Raw genomic sequence first — 23,985 nt, 5'->3', positions numbered from 1 at the left:
AAGCATGCTCTCTCATTTCTGCACATTACATGTTTATACCAGGACAGACGGTTACTTCTTGATTCTTCTAGAAAGATTTAAATAATAACAATAAGACGCTCAGTTATTCTATATTACACGTAAACTGATCCGACCTTTTTTTTTATATTTAACATGTAAAAATGCCATGTGTTTTTAAAGCGTCAAGAACAAATTTTATAATGTAAAACAATGTGATAAAAATTTCTAATTATCATAAACACACGACTAACAATTCTATTCGAGTTTCCGGCACAATTCGAATGTTCAACATTTTCAACATCGAGTAATTTGAATTCCGTGGAATAGCGATTACGGGCGAAGTTTGGAATGGAGATCCGATGCCTCGACTCGAGTTATTGCTTGCGTCGTAAACGACTTCAACATTGCATTTTAACTTTAGTATCATTGTAAAATATCCTTTATTTTAATGGACAATTAAAACTAAGTTATTGCTGAATATATATGATATATAGGACATTGAACCTTTATACAAAATCATAGCACTTTGGACTTATAGAAAAATGTCGCCTAAGCGTAATTCGAGGTTGTAAGCAAACACCGGATGTCACTAGTGACGTACCGAATCAGGGTAACTCGAGTATTCAATATACAAATTTGGATACACAATAATCGCATTCAGATTTTAAGTACATACAATATGTTTTTCTTTTTTTATTGCCTTATTAAAATTAATTAAAAGAGAAATTATTAAATGACTAAACATTTTTTTTTATAAGAGACGGGAGTTAACGCCATCATTTAATAATTAAAACAATGATAATTTACTTTAATTATCTCGACATTTTGAACAAGCACCCCAGCCGTGGTCACGAGAAGACATAAACATTTATTACTATCATTAAAGTACGTTTCAGAAATCAATTCAGAGATTAGTCAAATTTGATGAAGTATTTATACAAGTACTCGAGTCCGAGTTCTCAAATTTGGACAGGACTGATTCTTTTTTAGCCATTAGTAAAATACTCAAATACAAAAAAAAAAAAGAACACCGATTCGACACATCACTAAATGTCACCCAAAGGATTTTTATATTTAATGGCCAATATAAATTGCTTTACTTGTACAATGTTTTTAAAACGGATTTTGCATGCTGAATGTGCGCAATGAACAACACGAGCGCATTAACATTCTCGACTCTTGCGCAGGTTCTCATTGCACGCTGCACGCGTTTAGCTGTGTCAGTAATAGGCTTGGAATATTTCACAAGTAGCAATGAATTATCATATGATACGCAAATTCATACGTCAATTACGTCGTATCAATACAGCTACGTCGATTTATACGAACTGCTACAAAATAGTACTAAATGAAATAGCAGGTAGTCGCTGCGTTCGGATTCGTTCGTGAGATATCGGCTGCCTTCGGTTAATAACGAATTGTTGAACGTAAAGAGCAAGCGAATAAAAACTTAAGCACACTGATAATAAAAAATCAAGTTCATATATCACTACTAATGGCAAATAATAGCGATTATGACATTTAGATTAATGCAAGCAAAAATCATTTCTATCATTGGTCACAGGCGATATCACTAAAATAATATGAAATAATTTCACCATATGATAATGTAATAAAAGTAGCACTAATTTCCATGCTTACTCAGTAACTCGCTATGTCTTTTGGATAGTCTACAATGTATTTTATATCACATTTGTCTGCATGAATGCGAGCGATTACCACTTTCTAGCTATGCTTTTCTACAGGTAGGTCGACAGTTTTATTTACTATTGCCAGATCTAGACTAGTACTATTACTAGATTATTGATCTGTTTAATGATAAAATATAGTATCTATCTAAATAAAATAATAATAAGAAATATAGTATAGTAGTTAAGATAGGTTAAACTTAAATATAATGATACAAATTTTAAAATCGGCCAGTAATATTTTATGTTTATCAGACATTTTAGGTTTTTATGAATTATTACGATGTTACAATATAGAAGACGTCTCACAATTACTTGCGAAAAGGATATTTAGAAAATTTGAATTTTTTTTTATTACAAATACAAACTTATATACATAGTTTTAAAGTCGTGATCACAGTTCGTAGTTACTGGGATCCAAATAAAATATTTTCTATTCAAATGTCGTAATCGTTTACGCCAAATCTATGCTATAGTCACGTACAAATAGCGAGCATTACGTTTTCCTACTTCGTCTTATTAGTCATATATTACTTTTAAATTGTTATTGATGATTACATTTCCTTTGATAATTTTGGTGATGAAACGAATATTTTTTTTTTATTCTATTTAATATGCGTACTAGATGGCAACAGTTAATGAGTGCCTAGAAGGATATCTTTCAATCCGTACTAAAATTTTACATGTCAAAGTTAATTTGTTTATTTGTTACTTCTTACACAAGTACTAGATATAGGGGAAGGAGAAGGATATATTGTTAATTCCGGTCAGTGAACATATCCCGGTGACGCGAACGAAATCGCGGGTAAAAGCTAGTATAATTACTTATAAAGTGAAGATTTACATACAAAACTAGCCGAGTAGGTCCCGGCATAGATTCGGCCATCCCTTCCTTTCCCGTGGGTGTCTTAAGAGGCGATTAAGGAACTTATGATGGAGGGATAGACAGCAGCTTCCCTCTTAAAACATCACCAAAAGCCAAACTGCCGTTGCCAACCCGTCTACTAAGCGTAGTAACTACTGGCAAAACCCTCCTTATGGGGGAGGCTATGTTCAGCAGTGGACAGTTAACGACTAAATACAAAACTAAAACCTAGCAACAGATCTTACGTACTGGTTATCTCTTTTAACCGATTTTTATCATAATACTAGCTACCCCTAGAAATGAATTTGCACCCTACTGCCATCTACCAAGACCATTCTTTTTCAATCAATATAACTCAAATTGGAAACAAAAAATATACATTTACAAAATTTAATTATAATCGACTGTGCCGTTTCGGAGATTAGGCGTGAATAAACATCGTGACGCGGGATTTTTATATTATTAACGCCCTTATTCATAAAAACTAAAACCTTCTACAAACCTGTTCTAACTATTACACTGTTTTGTCACTTTCTTTCGAATCGGAAATTTAGTGTTATAGAAAGAGACAAAATAGTTCAATAACTAAAATAGATTTATGGCAGGTTTGGAGTTTTTATGAATAAGGGGATTGCACTAATGTACCCGGTGAACTTCGTATTCTACAGCGCCATCTATTACAAGTATTTCGAAGTAATAAATTAATTTTAAATTTTTTGGCAATCCTTAACTGAACGTTAAGGACTTAACTGTATTTTTCTTTTAAACCACTCCTGTAAACAAATAGAACGAAAAAAAAAGTATTTAAATCGGTTAAGCCGTTTTTGAGTTTTCGCGCGACTAACGAACGACAATAAATTTTTATACGTCAGATAAAAGGACCAATCGGTAATCAGTAACATTTAAAATTAATTATATTAGTACTTCATAAAGACAGAAGGAAATTCGATCATGAATAATTCATTTGGGATAAACTAAAGACATTAAAACGATTGTTCTGTTCTGAGAACAACGTGTTTAGGTTTATTACTCGAGCAGTTCTCAAATTTTAAATAGGTCTCACTTTTTATTGTTTTAAAGACAATCAGGCATTGTGATTTTTTTTAATACGTTCTGTTGTAAGCCGTTTAATTGGATGAAAACGAGAGAAGTTTTAATGTGAGACTGACTAGTTTTTAGAAAGTTGTTTCTAATTATTAAAGTCATAAAAAAAAACTGAATACAAAAGAATCCGGGGACGTGTTTTAATGCAAAATATCTTGTATTAAAACGATTCCAAACTCGGTTTTCGAACTGGCCACTCGTGACCCCGCTTGTCGCGTTTTACTGCGCGCCGTAAAAAAAGAAAAAAAAGATTTTGAAATATATTTTTTCGTAAAAAAGAATAAGGGGTTATAAATATTCCTTTTTTTTTTTGTTCGCGACGCTCACCTTATTGAGAAATGGCCGTGGCGCAAGAGATTCGGCCGAATGAAAAAAGGAATTCGTGTTAAATATCCTTTATTTTCGGCGTGGAATTGTTACAAAAGGTACAGGCGCAGACCAAGTAGGTATAGATTTTTTATATAGCATAACAAACGAACATGCGGCTCACCTGATGGTAAGTAATTACCGTCGCCTATAGGCACCCGCAGTATTATAGAAATTACATATGCAAAATAATTAATAAAAAATATACTTTATGGATTATTTACCGAATTGTTTTTATCAGATTTTAAACATCTCACCCTATGAATGAAAATAAAGTAAAAAACTTAGAGTAAAAGTGTTTTAAATAAAGATTATAAAAAAAATTAGATAACTGGTAACACTGAGGACAGTCACTAGTTGAAAATTAATAACTAAATTTCAATATTATAAGTAAAGGAGTTAATAAAAATGTATTATATTGAAGAAAACTAAGAAATTTTAAGAATTATAATAAAATGTAAACTAAACACTAGGAGCTTTATTTTGAATGGAAATAAATAAAACTTAATGCATAAGGAGTTTATCTTACCTATAATATCTATAACGTTATAAAAAACTACAGTTTTTATTCTATATAGCATAATTCCATTAAGTGATCAGCAACAGGTACATTGACCCGATAACAAATGACGTTCTTATTCGATCGATTATTTTTTTTTTTAATGTATACACAACTACATTATATTTAAATAAGAACTTGTCTAAATTAGACGGCTGGGGGAGGAGAGTTCATCATACTGGTCTAAGCTCAGAAAATACTTAATCTTTTTTTTTATTTTTTTACCTACAGAAATCTACATTATCGGCGCATAACTAGGTCTGTACTTAAAAAAAAATTGGAGATCTCTATTACTCGAGCGATACTGGAATCGGACATCAGTATGTGATAGATTGAAATAATGATGATGAGTGGTGATCATATATCTCGTATGCTTGGAAATTATTCTTCTATATCGTACCTATATTATTTAATTCCATTAGATTTTTTTTTTATACAACTTAGAATGGCAAACAAGCTGACGGTCCACCTGATGGAAAGTGATAACCGTCGCCTGTAGACATGAGCAGTACCATGGACATAACAGAGTATACTGTTTCACCCATGATACCCCCCATGCGTTGCCATTCCTGAGTTGTTATTCCTCTGTACCCAGTAAATTCACGCCATATCCCACCCTTCAAACCGAAACACAGCCATGCAAACACAACTGTTTCACAGTTGAAACATGAATGGGACAGAGGTACCCAAGCAATCGACTTTTGTACAAAGTCTCCCTCTAGCAATCCTATGAATTTTTGAAAATTTGTATCAACGTACTGTCATATGCGTATAGAGAACCGATAAGGAGATCCCAAGTTTTTATGTTAAGCAGGTGCATTGTGCACGTTTGAAATGCTATATCATTATTTATTAGGGTTCCGATGGAAATTAAAAAAAAAAAAAAAAAAAACAAATGGCAGCACAATTATTAACTTTGTCCTTGTCATTTCAAACGATTATCTGCAATAAACATAAGCATTAACTTTACCGGACATCGAATCAATTAAAAAATTTCCATGAAGGAATTATGACATTCAAACCATTTTTGTCCACCCTTCATTAATTCCCATACATCATGTATGTATGTACGTAAGTACACACTATTACCTATTTAGTATTCGTATTTCTATGGCACCGTGGTACGCAAACGTATTACCATATTTGTACGCTTTTATTACGGGCTTTATTTATGTTTTTATATAAGTAAGTACCTAGAATACGCTTATATACCTATGGTCATGGAAGGAAACAGGATTGTTAGTAATGGATATCAGCAATCCCATTGCTAGCAATATACACCTTATTAGGTCGACCTCCACGCAGTTCCTCATGGAAATTATAGTAATTGATGTATTGTTCAATTCGTCACCTATCACCCTTCACTGGTGTCCCGCCAGTGTATACCAATAGCGCAGACAGAGTAACCTTTCAATTATCATCCATGTAACAGATCATGGTCAATTAATCGGGTAGTAGAATCATTAAAAATGACTATTTAAAAATGCTTGTAATTAAGTTTGCTTGAATAAAAAATATTTTTATTATTATTAAAAAAAATATATATGTATCTACACTACTCAAAATGCACCTAGTATGGATAACTTTAAAAAGGCATTGTAGAACATACATACATTACAATATTTATTTTACGATCATACGACAAAGTAAAATTACTACTACCTACTTGAATAAAAAATATTTGTATTATTATAAAAAAAAAAAAAATCTACACCACTCAACACTATTTTTCAAAATATATCTAGTATGGATAACTTTAAAAAGCATTGTAATATATACATACATTTCAATATTTATTTTACGATCATACGACAATCGTAAAATATATTAAAAATTACATCACATGTAACTATAGGAACACGCTAGAATTTCCTCTCTTTCATAGTTAAATACAAAAACGTCTGTTTATTATTTCCACTATTACAACTAGGAATCACATAAAAAAAAAAAATTATAAGGAACCCTAATATAAATGAGTAATTTTCACAAATAGGATTACATACCTACGCAGTGATGCGATACCTTTAACAAGAATATTTACCATGGCAACTAATAACTACAGTTTGAGAATACAAATAAGAGGCAATAGAAAGAAGAAAGGAAGAAAGAAATATTATTATTCAAGTAAACTTCGATTTAAGCATTTTTGAATAGTCATTTTTATGGGACTATTTTTTTTCGTTATTCGGACCGCAATTTCAGCCAAGAATAACGGGCAAGAAACTCAGCTGTTGCTTTTTTCAAAAAGTTTTTTATAAATAATGAATTTGTATGAATACAAACTACTAAGCAGTATTAGATCATAAAATTTTAAATAATATTAAATGAGAGTCGATTGTTGGTTATTTTTACCGAATAGGTATTTTTAAATGAAGGATAATGGAATAGTAGCCCCGCCTACAGGATTGGTACCTACTTATACGCTTAGGGGGCACAGTGAGTGAAAATAGGCGAGAAAAAATACTGGTTAATTTGATGCATTATAATGAATTTGTGAAGAAATAATCACGACGGTTTCTAGAGGGCAGCGCGTGGAGATTGACCTGACACGGTATATGGGGCCGTTAAATACTATTACTTTGCCACCCTACAAATAGGTATTAGTAGGTAGTAAGTACCTGGATATTTAATCTTTAAATTTGTCATTTAATTGTGACATTATATTCGTTATCGCCCGGGTAACACTGTTTTCTGACCTACCGGCAAACAATTTGAGTTTATTAAAAGTTCCTTATTTAATGAGTTAATTATTTGTATCTATTTTTGTGGAATGTAAGCTACCTTGCAGAATTACTATATACTTAGCTTGCAGGGGAATAAAAATTCAAGTCTTGGATCAAGCATGACTGAAATTTTTCACATATCTACTTGGGTATAAATTTGTTTACAACGTTATGTAATTTAGGTTATTTAGGATTTATATACTTGTTAGGTATCAACCTAATAATAATATAACTTTAGACACTAATACTAGGGCTAGATATAAAACCGACACAACTCGCCAGAAGTTAATAGACTGTCAACTTGATACTTTGAAGCATAGTTAGTAATGTTTGTCGAATGTGTTCTAAATGCGATAACATACTAATTACGTTCTATATTACTCGACACACTTCCTAGCGATAACCGGCGGCGCCAAGCGACCAGGATGTTGAGATGTCCATCGCAACCACCGAAACATCCTTGGTCACTTGTCGCCGGTATAAATACACAATCTTAGTAGCAGGCCACCGACCCCATCAGAGATGGGCCATAATTAATCGGCGGGCACATACCTAAACAGAGCGGACATCGCGCTGCCCCGCGCCTCCAATACACGAATCGCACACGGATTCACAACACAACGCACGTTACATACTTGTTATCACACACTGTCGCCGATTGCACTCGCGATGCACGTTATGTACACTGCTCATTATTTTGTTTATCGCCGGGAGTTTGTTTTGAGACCGCGCGCGTATATGACGGCCGCAACGGACGCCGCGAGTGAACTGCACCGCACACAACAATGAGCCGCGCGCGAGAACAGACCGGCACGCACACTAGTGCTGTTTCACTCACACACCCGTCAGTTCGGCGTGCACCGACGGCTGGTATAAAAAACCTACGATCGGTATGCAGACGTTCGGTTTGAGCAGGTCCTCGGTCGCTGTTTTCGTCTGCGGTCCGGGGTGGTAGCGGTGGAATTAAAATCTCCCTAAATTAGCACCAAATTATCGTCGTGATTAATATTTTTTTTTCTACACAATTTACATATTTACTACACATTAACGTCTTATTCATTGTACTTATAATCATTACGTAATTAATTTAATGACTACCTCATCTCTTTTATTTTGGAGTTATGTAACTTTCTTCAATATTTTTTTTTTATATAAAGATTCCTTTTTCTTCATTTTTATAAAAAAATATAATAATGATACCAAAACCAGTGACTTGCTTTCTTTTTGTTTCAAGCCGTATCAGTTTTTACAAAGCAAACTCCTAACAAATAAAAAGATGTTGTAGTATATTTCACATTCCATATTTTTCTCCTAATGTTATTAATAAAGAATTTTGTTTCTTTAAAAATATCTTAAATTGTTTTTTTTTTTAATGGGTTATGATGGAATAGTAACCCCTTCTGTGCTACCGATATACGCTGGTGAGGCACCAGTAAGTGATGATAGATGAGAATGAAAAGACAGGTCAGTTAGCCTAACTTGTTGAATACACTTGAAATTCAGCATGATGGTTAACAGGGGGGACCACGTGAAGGTCTATTATTAACAATCCCCCCCCCCCCAAAATTGTTCATTATTATTTAGCAATTTTTTTTATGAGTGTCGATTATATTAATACTTCGGAAAAATTATGTTTTTAGCATCCTACTAATAAGATTAAAAGTAATTAAAATTTTTATACTACTTAATTGAGGTGTAGATTACACTATATTTTATTGGTTCATAAATTAAACTTTATTATTTTCTATTATTATATATTATATATAAAAAGTAAATTAAAAGATCTATAACATAATTTATCTAAATAAAATAATCTAAACTAATATTATGAGAAAGAAATTATTATTATTTTTGTTTGTATATTAAAAAATATATAGAATAAGTCATATACAAAAACCACATTAACAGTGATTAAAATGGGCTGTATTTTATTTCCACAAAAACCGTATAAAGCCGGGGTAAGTTGCTAGTTATAAATATATTATTTAACTGCCGTAAAAATAAAGGATCAAAGAGCAGTAAGAAAATATTTGTACAATATGGCTAGTGATGATTTAAAATAGGTGTAAGTTTTTGATAAAATATGTAACTGGATCTTTTCAGATAACTGCTATTTATTAATTAAAATAAACATTAATTCATTAGTAAATTGTTTCCTTACATGTGTTGCAATGCAATGTTTTCAATATTTTTATTAATTGCGTAATACGATTGGGCAGTGTGACCAGCTTCCTAGGTACGCTACCACTTGCCGAAGATATTAAGAAAATTCTCTATTTTTTTTAAATTTTTTAAATGCCGCTATTTATATTTATTATAATGTACTTAAAGACAATACTATTATTTATTCGGAATTTTTTCTCGAGGACACCGGACCAGATTACGGAAAAATAGGAATGTCTTATTCAATACAGGACCTACGGTCACATTAAGTATACAAATTTACCTAATTTCAGGGAGAAACGACTACGTGGTAACATTAAAAACAAAAGAACGGCAGTCAGCGAACCTTGAGTGGGCAGGCGATACGATTCGAGCCTGCGCCCGAGTCAGCGCGCCATGCGCCATGTTGCCGGCGGGGAGAGCGAGACACCGCTCTACAACGATGTGTGCATCTTATTCACACGCTTGTTAGCGTTATTGCGTGCCGTAACTATACTCGTCAGCGACTATACCACACAGCACACACCCACACGCAAGCATTGTTACACAAAATTTATAACGAGCAACTTGGATTTCGTCTCAGCATCGGACACTCCTAAATTCTTTGCGGAAGGATTCCTTTTTTTTCACCTCGGGCCTTCTCAATTCGCTCAGGGCGACATAAAATTATAAGTTGATGCCTACCTAGTGTGTTTTTCGCGTTCAGTTTGTTATTTTGGTAGCACTGATAATGTTTTATGAATGGAACGCTTGTCCTATACGATGATGCTTGTACGATAGAAGCTACCTGGTTAGAACAGCACCCACCATTAGGGGAGGAGGAGTTTGTTAGTAATAAAGTTTGTAATGGGTGAAAATTAAATAGTGACCTCGCCTGCACTTTAGGTATATACAGGCGGGACACCAGTGATTTTTTTAATAGATGATAATTGAATGGTAAGCCCGCTTGCGCTATCAGTATACGCTGGCAGGGCACTAGTGAGAGATGATAGTTGAGGATGTAGCAGGTTAGTTGGCCCATGGTTACTATTTCAACAATCAATCAATCACGATGGTTTCCTTGGGGAATCGCGTGGCGGTCGACCTAATAGGGTGTATTGCTAGCAATGGGATTCCTAATCGCCATTACTAATAATCCCTTCTCCCCCCACCTATATCTACTAGGTGGGTACTAACCGACCTTTAAGAGGGAAGGAGATTGTTAGTAAATGGGAATTAATAAGCCCCTTTATAGTATTCTATCAGGTAGACATCTACACGGTAACTATTGTGATTAATTTTCACTGATTTGTCACAATGGGCCAACTAATCTAATTTCATCCTCATCTATCCTTTACTAGTGCCCGGCCAATGTATACCAATAGTGGAGGCGGGATTCCCACTCCATGTTCATCCATCAAACAAAACCTGCTTCCATCGTTACCTATCATCTCTCACTGGAGCCCCGCCTGATATTTTTTAATTTTGGAATTAATTCAAAATGTGTATACCATAGATTAATTTATACTCAAGCCTGGCAATATCTCGCATAGAAGATTTGGAGAGAGGTCACTTTATAAAATTAAGAAATAACTATTTAGGTGCATTTTGCAGTCTATATGCATAATAGCTTCCTTCACCGTGGGTATCCATATATGATTGCTTTACGGCAAGGAATTAGACCGGCTCCTCGCCAGCACCGGCCCACGTAGTAACCAGGGACCTCCCTCTCCGTGGGTGTCATAAAAGGCGACTATGAGAACTTATTGGACGAGGGATGGGCAGCAGCGTCTCTCTTAAAATATAACCAAAGCCTAACTGCGGTTCCCTATTCACCCGCCAAGCATGGAAACTACTGGCAAAATACTTTTTTATGAGGGAGGCCTATTTTTTTACAACACAGAGCTTGCATGCTTGTTAACCCCTTGTAAGTGTATTGTAAGTGATTACCGACGCTCATGATCGCCCACAACACCAAAGGCATTGCAGATGTACTGCCGGCCTTTTAAAAAGGAATATGCTCTTTTCTTGAAGGTTATGATGTCGTATCGGTTTGGAAATACTGCTGCTGAAAGTGGATTCCAAAGAATGGTTGTTCGTGGAAGAAAGTGCCTTGAAAAACGCACGGTGGAAGACCGCTACTCGTTTAGATAGTTAGGATAAAACTTTAGTTTATGACGGGTTGTACGGTGGTGAAAATCAGCAGTAGGTATCAATCCGAACAATTCCTCAGAGCACTACCCATGATGAATTCGGTAGAGAATGCACAGGGATGCAATACCTCTACGCAAGTAGTACGACAGTAAGGCGCTGGTCATCAATGATTCGAGACGCCTATATTCAGCAGTGGACAGCTAACGGCTGACTGATATGGTACATAATACTAACACTTATTCCAATACTAACATGCATAAGTACTAATAAAAACGGAAGGGGTTTATTAGCAAAGGAGACTACCAGCACCATTCTGGGGAAGGGATTGTTAGTATTGGGGATCTAATAGCCCATTGCTGGCAATATAGCCTATCAGGTCGACCTCCATGCATTTTCTCTTGGAAGCTAATTGAGTGACTATGAATTTGTCACTATGAGCGAACTGACCTGTTCAATCCTCATCTACCATCATGATGTATGATGTATGATCATCACTGATGTTACTATTCCATTATTAGCCATTAAAAAAAACCAGTTTCAATAGGGGGAGGAGGGATTGTTAGTAATGTGGAAGACCAGTCCTATTCTAGCAATATACTCTGTTAGGTCGACTTTTCCAAGGTTTCCCTGAAAACTATCATACTGAATTCCAGATGTATTCATTACGATGGACTAACTGACCTGCCTTGGGGGGAAGGGATTGTTAGTAATGAGGAGGTTAGTTCCCATTGTTATCAATATATCCTATCAGGTCGACCTCCACGCGGTTCCTCCTGGAAACCATCGTGACTAATTTGTCGTTGAATTTGTTACGATGGGCTATTTGATCTGCCTTTTCTTTCTCATCATTCATCCCGCACTGGTGCCTCGCTAGTGTATACCGATAGCACAAGCGGGGTTACCGTTCCATTATCATCCATTAAAAAAAAAACTGGCCTGCCTTTACATCCTCACCTATCGTCCCTCTTTAATATACATAAATACATATTTGGGAAGGACATTTTTTTTTTGATGGGTGAAAATGGTATGGTAACCCCGCCTGCTATAACAGGATACGCTGGCGGAGCACCAGTGAAGAGTGATAGATGAGAATGAAAACAGGCCAGTTAGCCCATCATGATGAATTCATCAGGAATTAACCATGATAGTTTCCAGGGAGAACCGCGAGGAGGTCGACCTGGTTGGGTATATTGCTAGCAATAGGATTCTCAGTCTCAGTCTTACTAACAATCTCTTTCCCCCCAAGGAAGGGCATTGTTAGCAACGGGGACTACCATCACCATTGTTAGCAATATTCACTACTTATCCTGTAAACCCACCTTCACATAGAAACCATCGTGGTTAATTCCTGATTTATTCGTCACAATAAACCAATAGACCATTCCGTTTTCATTTACATTAATAAAAATTAACACAAACTCAATAGTATCAAAATCTAACACTTTGTTAGCATAAAGACTTGTTAAAAATAATGCTATTGTTATTATTAATATGAATCACACATGCATGCTTACATAAACTGCTCTGTTAGGCGTATTGCAAACTTAAGACTATATCTCAATTTCCAGCAGCAGTATTTCCGAACCGATACGACATCATAATCTTCAAGAAAAGAGCATATTCCTTTTGAAAAGGCCGGTAGTACACCTGCAATGCTTTTGGCGTTGTAAGTGATCATGGGCGGCGGTAGTCACTTACCGTCAGGTGAGCCGCATGCTCGTTTGTCCACTGTGTTGTAAGAAAAAAATCTTACATTGCAGAATAAATAGCCTTACTAAAATTATAAATATGAAAGTTTGTTTGTTACTTCTTAGCACCTTAACGGCTTAATCAATCGCTATGACATATTGAAATAACATAATAAAGAAATGTAACTGAAAATAATATGACAGATCCAACATTTACATGTTTTTTTTTATGCAACTTAGATGGTAAACAACCTGACGGCCTACCTGATGGAAATTGGTAACCGTCGGCTATAGCCATGAGCAGTAGCATGGACATAACAGAGTATACTGTTTAGCTCATGATACCCCCCATGCGTTGCCATTCCTGAGGATTAAGGTGTTATTCCTCTGTACCCTGTAAATTCACTTTGAGACTATTGTTCAAAAACAAAAGTCGTTTGCTTGGATACCTCTGTCTCATTCGTGTTTCTGGTGGACTGTACAGGCAAAATCGAATTAAATGATGGCCTGTTTTTCGCTTTTTTTTATACTCTCTCTCGTGATGAATACAACTAGAACTCAGCACGATGGTTTCTAGAGGGAACCACGTGGAGGTCGACCTGGTTGGTTATATTGCTAGCAATTGGGCCATAAGTCTCTATTACTAACAACATGATACCGATATTATCCATGCCCAGTGGCCCGTGCGATTTTACTATTACCACATGGTACGAGTCGTCAGTTTGCAACTAGCCTAAAGCAAGTTGACAATGATTTCATTAGCAGCAGGCGTGGTTCGTGTTACCGCCGTTTTTCGTGTAACATGAACCACGCCTCAACACGTAGCGATGCGACACTCATGTATATAATATTGTTATGTCGGTAACTTGTGGTTTATGAGAGTGCAGCAAGTTTTTCTTTTATTTATTTGAGTACCACCTGTGCCGTCGATTTTGTGAGGTAGCGATGAGATTGTAATGAGCAATGAGGGAATCCTCATTGCTAATTATATACCTTGACAGGTCGACCCCCACACGGTCCCCCCTGGAAATCATTGTGCTGAATTCATTGCTTATTCTTCACGGTAGGCTAATTGACCTACCTTTTCATTCTCACCTATCATCACCTCACTGGTGCCCCGCCAGCGTATACCGTTAGCGCAGGCGTGTTTACCATTTCATTGTTATCCTTCAAAAAAAGTACTTAAATGTAGAAAAACGTTACAATACGTTGCAGAAATAGGATTGGAGAAACACAATGGGCGGCTTTATTGCAAAAATGAAATTCTTCTTCCATATTAATTTGCGCCGGGTTGCGTGCAGTTTCTGAGTTGTTCGCCGTTCGGTAGCAAGTTCAATGCCTGCGCGGTATCGCTGCGAGAGTTGTCCTAATTTACATAATTTGTCCACGATTCCATTCGGGCATTTTCATTGACTCCTACGTGTAGAGTAATGCATTTCTATGCAGAAGGTGCATCTACAGTGCATTCTAAGTTCTATACTAGTTGAGCTGTAACATTTTTAAATGGATTTAAAATTAAGAGTTTCTTAATTTAACTACATTTCTACAAATATGTAAAAAATATAATCTTTTTTTGTTTTTTACAAACTTAGAATGGCAAACAAGCTGACGGCCCACCTGATGGAAAGTGGTAACCGTCGCCTATAGACATGAGCAGTATCATGAACATAATAGAGTATACTGTTTTGCCTATGATATCCTCTATGTGTTGCCATTCCTAAAGACTCAGGTATTATTCCTCTGTACCCTGATTCCCTGTACACGAATGGGACAGAGGTACCCATGCCAACGACTTTTGTACAAAGTCTCCCTCTGGTAGAGCTGGAGCCGCAAGGCCCTGTAACTAAAAATTCTATCCCATCCGCTAGCGGCTATCTGGCTACTTTCTTCCTTCATTCTTATCTACTTTTATTCTTATTTATCATCACTCACTGGTGCCCCGTCAGCGTATACTAATACTCCAAATGGGATTACTCTCCCATTTTGTTTGCTGCATCCAAGTTACTCCATAAAAATGCTGTTAACAGCGACGTGATTGTCTGCCACAATCAATAAAAAAAAGAATTACATCCACGTAAAAAATACAGTGAAATTGAAACCTCCTATTTGAAATCGACTCATATCTAAATAAGCTAAATCCAAACGGTTGCTGTGAATATCGCCACTCGTACGATTTGAAACGTTAATCGATATTCGGCACGCAATCGACGTAGTATCGAATCGATATTATGTATTTATGTTCGAGTTTAAACCAATTTGCCGTGACTGATCGATTTCCACGCATCCGATATATTGACTACACGGTTGTTAGTTAGGTATTTTATTATTATAAAATAAGCATTATAAGTAACTAGTTCTTTAGTTCTAGTAGGTACTTTTTTATCCGATTTAAATGGATGAAACAAAATGACAGAAAATTAGGCTGTGTAATATTGTACCTTTGTCTTTGTTCCTGTAGATAAATAATATTACTATTGAAATGGCATTTCATTTTTACCATTGTAGCGAAAAAGGCGGGAAACTCGAATAAGAACAAGCGGAAAAATAAAATTCCAGACAAATTATCATATTGAAGACTAGGCAGCATGGTCTCCGACCTTAGCCTGTTCCACAATGGAACAAACGTAATAAAAAAAATTATCATTGTAGCATCGTTAGCCTTATTTTTTTTAAATATGTGTAAGCCAACCCCATGTATACTATCGGTACACGCTGACGGGTCATCAGGGTGAAATGATAGGACAGGATGGGGAAAGCAGGTCAGTAGAGTAGTAATTTATTTTAATACAAAACTGTAATTTAATTGATCATACATAGTGCTTATAAGGCTTATAAGGTAGTTTGTGTCAATTCACATTTACATTTAACTACCTACTTTTATACAAATAAAAAAAATATTTAACAAATTTTCGTCATATTAAAAGTGACATTACTAAATAAATTCGATTTTTACAAATTTATTTATTAAAAAAAAAGACTCCAAAATTATTTTAAAATGTTTATTAAAAAGAAATAAAGTAATTAATACAGAATAATACTGGTTATCAAATAATTTCATTCAATATTACTTCAATAAAAAAAAATCATTACTATAATATGCTAATTATACAATTACATTATAAACTTTAAACTTTGTAAGCTTAATATTTTATTTAAACGAAATAGTATGAATGGATGAATGACAATTTATTTCAATAATCCATAACACTTACATAGACTGCAAGTAGTAGCAATAACAACATTTAACACAAAAAAAAAAAAAATAGAAAAAAAGTTTACATTTATATATAAAGTGTATTTGAAATCGGTCAGTGTTATGGAAATGAAAAAGGATGTCAATTCAGCTTAAAGTTCCTGCAGAAGCAGAAACGCTGATTTTCAATTAGCACCTCATCACCTAGCCCGGTCCATCAATCTCATAAATTAACATTTAGAGCAGTATAATACACAACATGCGCAAAGTTATTACTAACGTATTCAAACATAACACAGGCATACGGTGCCATCTGTCGACCGTTATTAGTCAATGTTTCCATGTTTTATCGCTAGTTAAGCGCTATCTGTTAAAATTTCTGTTTTTAGATTTATAGCACTTCATTCGTGCTTTTAACAAAAACAATTTGCTTCACAAAATTTATTGGGAACAGCGTCATCTATAAATTTGCTCTCGAACTAATATTCGTATGTACTTGTAAAATTGCTTTTAAAGCGTTACACTAGATGTCACCACATTTATAATAGGTATTAATTTTCAGTAGCAAATATCAAGGAAGGATTTTTCATCGACTCTATTTTGATAACAATTATCTGCTAGTTATGTAGTTGATGAGAGAGAAATAAACTGTTTTTTTTTTTTTTACAAAGTTTATATTACAAAAACACTTTCATAAGAGTGACTGATTAAAGAGACATATCTTTATTATTTGTATACCTACACGTACAAGGATAACAGGCGTTTGATACTTGGTTACCTTGCTTATCCTGTAAAATTAAAAGGTTTTTCTTTCAGATGACGTTCACTTGTCCATATATACAAACCAAACTGTTTACATTGAGGCTGATTCGTCGTTGATGCTGCAGCCTAGAGAACTGTTCTTGTCGATAGAAACAGGACTAAAATAGAGGTATCAATTGGAATCACTTTGTATAAAGTTTCCCTCAGGTAAAGCATCTATTCATAATCATCGTCATCATCATCATATTAGTCGTTAACTATCCACTGCTAATTATTGGCCTCTCTCTGTTGGAGGGTTTTGCCAGTACTTGTGTAGCTTACCAGGCGGGCTGGTAACAGCAGTTAGGTTTTGGCGATATTTTAAAAGGGACGCTTTCGACCATTCCTCGACTATTCAGTTTGGCTTAGTCGCCTCTTACGACACCCACTGGTAAGAAAGGGGTAGCCCATTTTATACCAGGACCACATGACAATCTGAACCATCTATTAGTGATAGTAAAATAAAAAGACCAGGACAGCTGCGGTTAGGACTTTTCACCAGGTGGGCCGTCACCTTCTTGCTTCTTCAAGTTATATTGTTAAAGTATATCCTATAGCCCAGAATACAAAGCCTATCTTACATTCAACATTCTGGTTTAAGCAAAGAATCGTTGCAGGTAATGTTTATAGTCATATTGAACGTGTGGTCCCGAAATAGAGTAGCCCAACCTTCTACCAATAAGAGAACTTAATGGTAGAAGGTTAGGGTCTCTCTTAAAACGTCTCTAAAACTATAGTTACGGTTGTCAACTCACCTGCCAAGCGTGGCAACTACTGGCAAAACAGCCCAATAGGGGGATGACTATATTGATAGGTGACAGTTACCACTTTCCTTTAGGTGAACTGTCAGAATATTCATAATTCCAAGTCGCAAAGAAACCTAAGCATACTGCCTGGGGGGAAAGGAATTGTTAGGAATGGGGTCTAATTGACCCATTTTTTTAATACAATTTAGAAAGGCAAACAAGCTGATGGCCCCCCTGATAGAAAGTGATAATCGTCGCCTATAGACATGAACAGTACCAGCGACATAACAGAGTATACTGTTTAGCCCATGATACCCCCCATGCGTTGCCATTCGTGAAGACTCAGGTGTTATTCCTCTGTACCCAGTAAATTCACGCCATATCCCACCCTTCAAAACGAAACACATCCATGCAAACACAACTGCTTCACGGCTGAAATTGCTAGTAATACACCCTGTCAGGTCGACCTCCACGTTGTTCCTGGAAACCATCGTGGTTAATCGTAGTGGAATTCGTCACGATGGGCTAACTCACCTTTTTTCATCGTCACCTATCATTTCTCACTGGTGCCCCGACAGCGTATACCGATAACGCGGGCGGAGAACCATTCCATTATCACCCATTAAAAAAAAAGCATACTGCCTACCGCACTTGGTATTACAGTTGTGAACATAAACCCGGATGGTTACCATCCACCGTCACCGTTCATCTGTTCACGCGTGCCCTGTCCGAGACTATTTGAAAGTGAGCGTTCGCCGTACGGAGTCGTCAACCTTTCCGCAAAATGTAATCGCGTGAGGTTTTATTTATGAAGCACGATCGTCGATATTGTCTGTCGGATAACATTAATTGAGATCGTGTTATTAGTGAGATAATTACTAGGAATTACACGGGATTGTGTTTATTCATTTATTTATTTCAATAGGTATACATTACAGAAAATTAACAATGTTACATTAATTTATACGGTACAATAATATTTTGTTTAAGCTAACCCTCCAAAAATATGCGTACACAGCATGATCAAAACATAATACACACAGCAAAATAAGTATGTAAATACAATATAATTTATACAACAAAGAATTATTTAATTTACCTAAACATTAATAACTATAAAGGCAAATCTACAAGCACTTGGATAATCATATACATACATACATACACATACACACATGCATACATACATATACATACACACACGTACACACATGCATACATACATACACATACACACGGTTTAAAAGCATTATGACAAATTTATTTGTTAAAGATGATCTAATACATAAAGTTTAGAGGTTGTTGAAACTATACAGTAAAAGCTCTTTATTAGCGCGAATACAGAAACCGTGAATATGGATAGCCGAATCACTTGTACAGCGGCGAAAGTATTTAACAACATACTTTAAGCATAGTTGTAATAAGGCCCGTTTTACTTTTTTATTAGTCTATTTGCCAACGCGTTTACTAAAGATACCGATCCCTTTTTATTAATATATACCGACTAGATCCGCGAATAAGGAGCTTTTACTGTATTTACCAGAGGAGGACTTTGTAGAAAAGTCGTCTGCTTGGCTAGCTCTGTGTGTGAAACAGTTGTGTTTGCATGGCTGTGTTTCGGTTTGAAGGGTGGGATGTGGCAATAAAATTATGGGTCCAGGGGCCTAACAATTTAGTCCACGGGAATAGCAATGCATGAAGGGTATAATGGACTATACAATATAACAGATTTATGACAATGGCTTTTTTTAATGGATGATAATAGCATGGTAACCCCACCCGCGTTATCGGTATACACTGGCGGGGCACCAGTGAAGGATGATAGGTGAGGATGAAGTAGGTCAGTTAGCCCATTGTGACGAATTCAACAAGAATTGTTCACGATGGTTTCCAGGGGGAATCACGTGGAGGTCGACCTAATAAGGCATATTGCTAGCAATGGGGCTGTCAAACTCCATTACTAACGATCCCTTTCCCCCTATGTCAATGGCTTATGTCCAGTAGTGGACGGATAATGGCTGAAATGATGGTGATGATGATGATGTCAATGACACTATTGATGTCTGTAGGTGTCAGTTAGCACTTTCCATCAAGTTGCATGAAAAAATACTAGGTTAAGTTTCAACTCTTTCTTTTATTTTATATGTCATACAGAAAAAATATGATATAAAAATATAAAAGGAGATGTGTGTTGATGTTGGTGATAGTTGTCTTAATTCACTTCATGAAAAACTATTGCAAATCGTTGACCTTTTAAGGCGATGAAAGGAAACTATTTATGTTTATAGATATATAGGTCAGATCAATCTCCACGTAGTCTTCTTTGGAAACCATCGTTTATTTATTTTTTATTAATTTAACTCTTTATTGCACCACAAACAAAAATATGCAATGACAAGTGAATAATTCAAGTGAAATGCAGTAACATAAATACAGATTGAAATATACACATAAAGGTACAAAAGGCGATCTTATCGCTAGGGCAATCTCTTACAACCTTTGGTTAAAGGAGAACAGATAGAAGTGGGTAGGTGGTGCAAGAGTGAATTAATAATTTTTCGTGCATAAAATACAAAACCTGTAATGCATCGTTATTAATTCTTCTAGAATTCGTCTCATTTTTCTTCTGCTATAGAGCAGCTCATTTTGTTTTGTTGTTGTGGTAAGTTTTATCTACATAAAATTGAAGATTTTCTTTAAAAAATTTCACCTTACACAACTGTTGTGTGCTACTGTCGAAAAGCGGCCAGAAGGTGAGAGAGAAGAAACGTTCGGTAGCGGTGCGTGTGCGCCGACCCGTCTCAGTCAAGCGCCGCCAGCGCCACATCGCAGTCCCTCCTGACAACAAACCACTTTCCAATTTCAAAAACCATTCGAACGGTACTCGCTCCGTCGCTCGTGCCGAGTACACGCGAAAGATCGCGATGCTTCGAAAATAAGACGTTCGAATTTTTTTCTTTATTTAAATATTGGAAAAAAAAATATTGTGGATTTTGGTGCTGTGCAAAAAAAAAAAAGAGGTTGTCAACGACTCTTTTGACATATTATGTTTTTTATTCATATGTGCCAGTGAAAAATGCTTCAGCCCAGATTATACAGATGTGGTAGTGCGATAATGGGGGGTAAAAGGAACTGTGCCCGCTGTGGATGGAGCTTTGTGTTGGCGATCGTTTTAGCATCCACTCTTGTGTCATGTCAAGGTGAGTGGCATTTTTTATATGACAGTAAATGTCGTGTTGGCTTCGATCACGATTCAGACACTAAATATATCTAGTTTTTCATTACTGTTGTAAATATTTTCCTATAATTTTGAAGCGTGTCTGAAGTGTACGCATTACAGGAAATAACAAACAAATGTCTATATTTTGAAATTTATATTCATATAGAGCTAATTTGTATATTAAATCTACATATACGATGGTACTGTGGTCCCGGCATAGAATGGGCCACCCCTGCCATTCCTGTGGGTATCGTAAGAGGCGAATAAGGAAACTTAATGGTCTAGGGATTGGCAGCAGCATCCCTCTAAAAACGTTTCTAAAAGCCTAACTGCAGTTGCCAATCCGCCTGCCAAGCGTGGCAACTACTGGCAAAACCCCCCAGAGCGGAGGAGACCCTATGTTTAGCAGCAGATAGTTAACGGCTGGTATGATGATGATGATGGTAGTATAAAAATGAGTGTATAATTTAGTTATAAAAGTATAAGAGTTAAATTTTTAGATGACTATAGAGAAGACATCAACGCGCAATAAACGAGAGCTTTTCAACATACGCGTAGATAAATACTCTTTATTGTTTGCTCCAAAAGATTACAATAGTAAACTTATTATAGTTACAAACAATTACAAGAAATTAAATGTTATTTTAATTAAATTAAATTAAATTGATAATACTAATTGTATTATAATGATTATACTTATTTAATAATTATGCATTTTTTAATTAATAAAAATCTTTATCATATAATTTACAGTACTTTTCCTGAATATATTATAGCTTTACAGACACGAAAGTATGTGTATAGGATTAAATTTTGTAATAAATTTATAGCGTAATAATTTATAGCAACAAATATACTATATACAACTTATTTTTGTATATACATATATATTTGATGAAAGTGTATGAGAAAAAAAATTATTATTACAAGTGTGACGAATAAGCCAAAGTCATAATGGAGAAAATAATAGTGTCGACCTTAAATAAAAAGAAAGGATCTGATGGATACTAAAAAAATGTATATCAGGCATTAACTGTCCACTGCTGAACATAGACCTCCCACATAAGTGGAGTTCTGCCAGTAGTTACCATTTTTGGCTGGCGGGTTGGTAACCGCAGTTACTCTTTGATGATGTTTTATGACGCTGCTGTCCAACCCTCTACCATTGGGGGAAAGGGATCGTTAGTAATGGAGATTGAAAATCCCATTGCTAGCAATATACCCAACCAGGTCTACCTCGTTGCGGTTCTCCCTGGAAACTATCATGTTTAATTCTTGATGAATTCATCATGATGAGCTAACCGGCCTGTTTTCATTCTCATCTATCACCCTTCACTGGTGCTCCGCCAGCGTATCCCGTTAGCGTAGGCGGGGTTACTATTCCATTTTTACCCAACAAAAAAAACCCTCGACCATTAATATTCTCTCAGTCGCCTCTTACGACACCCAGGGGAAATTAAAAGGTGGTCCATTCTATGCCGGGACCACACGGCAATTGTCCTAATTAACTTAATGGAGTAGTTAGAGGCAATTGTCGATTGCTGCCTGTTATTTAATAAAAAAAAGTTAGTATAAAAATTATGAATGGAGATGTCGGTAGGGGCCGCCCTAGACGGACGTATGTTGACCAAATAGGCGACGTGCTGAAGAAGGGCCAAATTAAAAGTACCCGTAACCGGCGAGCGTGTATGAAAAGATTGATAAATGTGGAAGAAGCGAAAGAGGTTTGTTTGAATCGAAGCATTTGGCGTTCCATTGTTTCTGCCTACCCTAATGTATGTATGTATGTATAAAAATTACTCTACGTCCATCAGCAGAGTAGTTTAGCAGTGAAATATAACAGACAGATTTACTTTCACGTACCATTATATCAGTGAGCATATATGTGTCTGAGAACTGTTCTTTGTGAACGAGTCGATGATGAATGGGTGAACGTGATTTGGTGGATTATTTTATAATCATTGGACGTGTTAAATGACTTTTACATTGGTGTTTATAGTATTTCGTAATTATTATTATTATATTATATTAATAAGTAATCAAAAGATTCGTATTTTTAATCGACTTTAAAAAGAAGGAGGTTTTCAACTCGGTTGTATTTTTTTATGTTTGTTACCTCATAACTGCGTCAGTTCCTATTGGATTTAGATTTTTTTTAAATTGAAAAATATACTACAGATTGGTGCAATAGAAATTTTATCAAAATTCGTACAGTAGTTTAATTTTTAGACTAAAATAACTGGTTTTGTTACAATTAAAATCGGTTTTTTATGGAACATAATCTTTAATTACAAATCCTAAGTATATTTTAAAATACTAATTTGAATAAAATATATGTATGTGTGAAAAGAGTGAACGAGAAAAGAACATTAATTAAAATAATAGAAAATAGAAGCGACAAAATGCTGGGCCACCTTATACGACATGACGATTTTTTTAAGAGCATAGTAATAGGAAAAATAGAGGGCAAAAGAGGTGTCATGTCGTATAGGGAGATCAAGGATATGGCCTGGGATAGAGCTGGCTGGAAGAAGATGCATGAATTAGTTGCATGGACAAGAGGAAACTCTTAAATGAAAAGAAGATGTGTAAGTAACTTTTCGCTTTAGTAAGCGAAAAGTTCGAAATAGTTTTCATACACCTGCATTTAAGAAGCAGGAAATCGAAAGAAATGGACCAGAAAGTGGTCTACTACTTATACCTTCTTTATAGAATGCTTATTCTTCTTAAGATGTT

The 23,985-nt window shown here is 35.5% G+C and overlaps 2 protein-coding genes across 8 annotated transcripts in view; one reads left to right on the top strand and one right to left on the bottom strand.

Moving 5' to 3' along the window:
• LOC113519401 (protein pangolin, isoforms A/H/I/S) overlaps positions 1-8,155 on the bottom strand; it is a 210,285-nt gene extending 202,130 nt beyond the window's left edge. The window contains exon 1 of one of the 7 annotated variants that reach the window (XR_008253089.1): positions 7,858-8,144. The gene's annotated coding sequence lies outside the window, so the exon portion shown is untranslated. Of the gene's footprint in view, positions 1-7,857 lie in introns of all 7 variants that reach the window. The other 6 variants (XM_052897018.1, XM_052897017.1, XM_052897016.1 and 3 more) reach the window with 6 other exon arrangements.
• Positions 8,156-20,865: 12,710 nt separating this feature from the next.
• Positions 20,866-23,985, top strand: part of LOC113519470 (uncharacterized) — a 144,709-nt gene continuing 141,589 nt past the window's right edge. The window contains exon 1 of the mRNA XM_052897012.1: positions 20,866-21,229. Coding sequence (XP_052752972.1) covers positions 21,106-21,229 — 124 coding nt within the window. The 5' untranslated portion in view covers positions 20,866-21,105. The remainder of the gene's footprint in view (positions 21,230-23,985) is intronic.

Source organism: Galleria mellonella, unplaced genomic scaffold, assembly GCF_026898425.1.
Source record: "Galleria mellonella isolate WM207_F2 unplaced genomic scaffold, CSIRO_AGI_GalMel_v1 utg352, whole genome shotgun sequence".
In the NCBI taxonomy this organism is placed as follows: domain Eukaryota; kingdom Metazoa; phylum Arthropoda; class Insecta; order Lepidoptera; family Pyralidae; genus Galleria; species Galleria mellonella.
The sequence above is the reverse complement of the archived record's forward strand: the minus strand, read 5'-3'. Positions and strand labels throughout refer to the sequence as shown.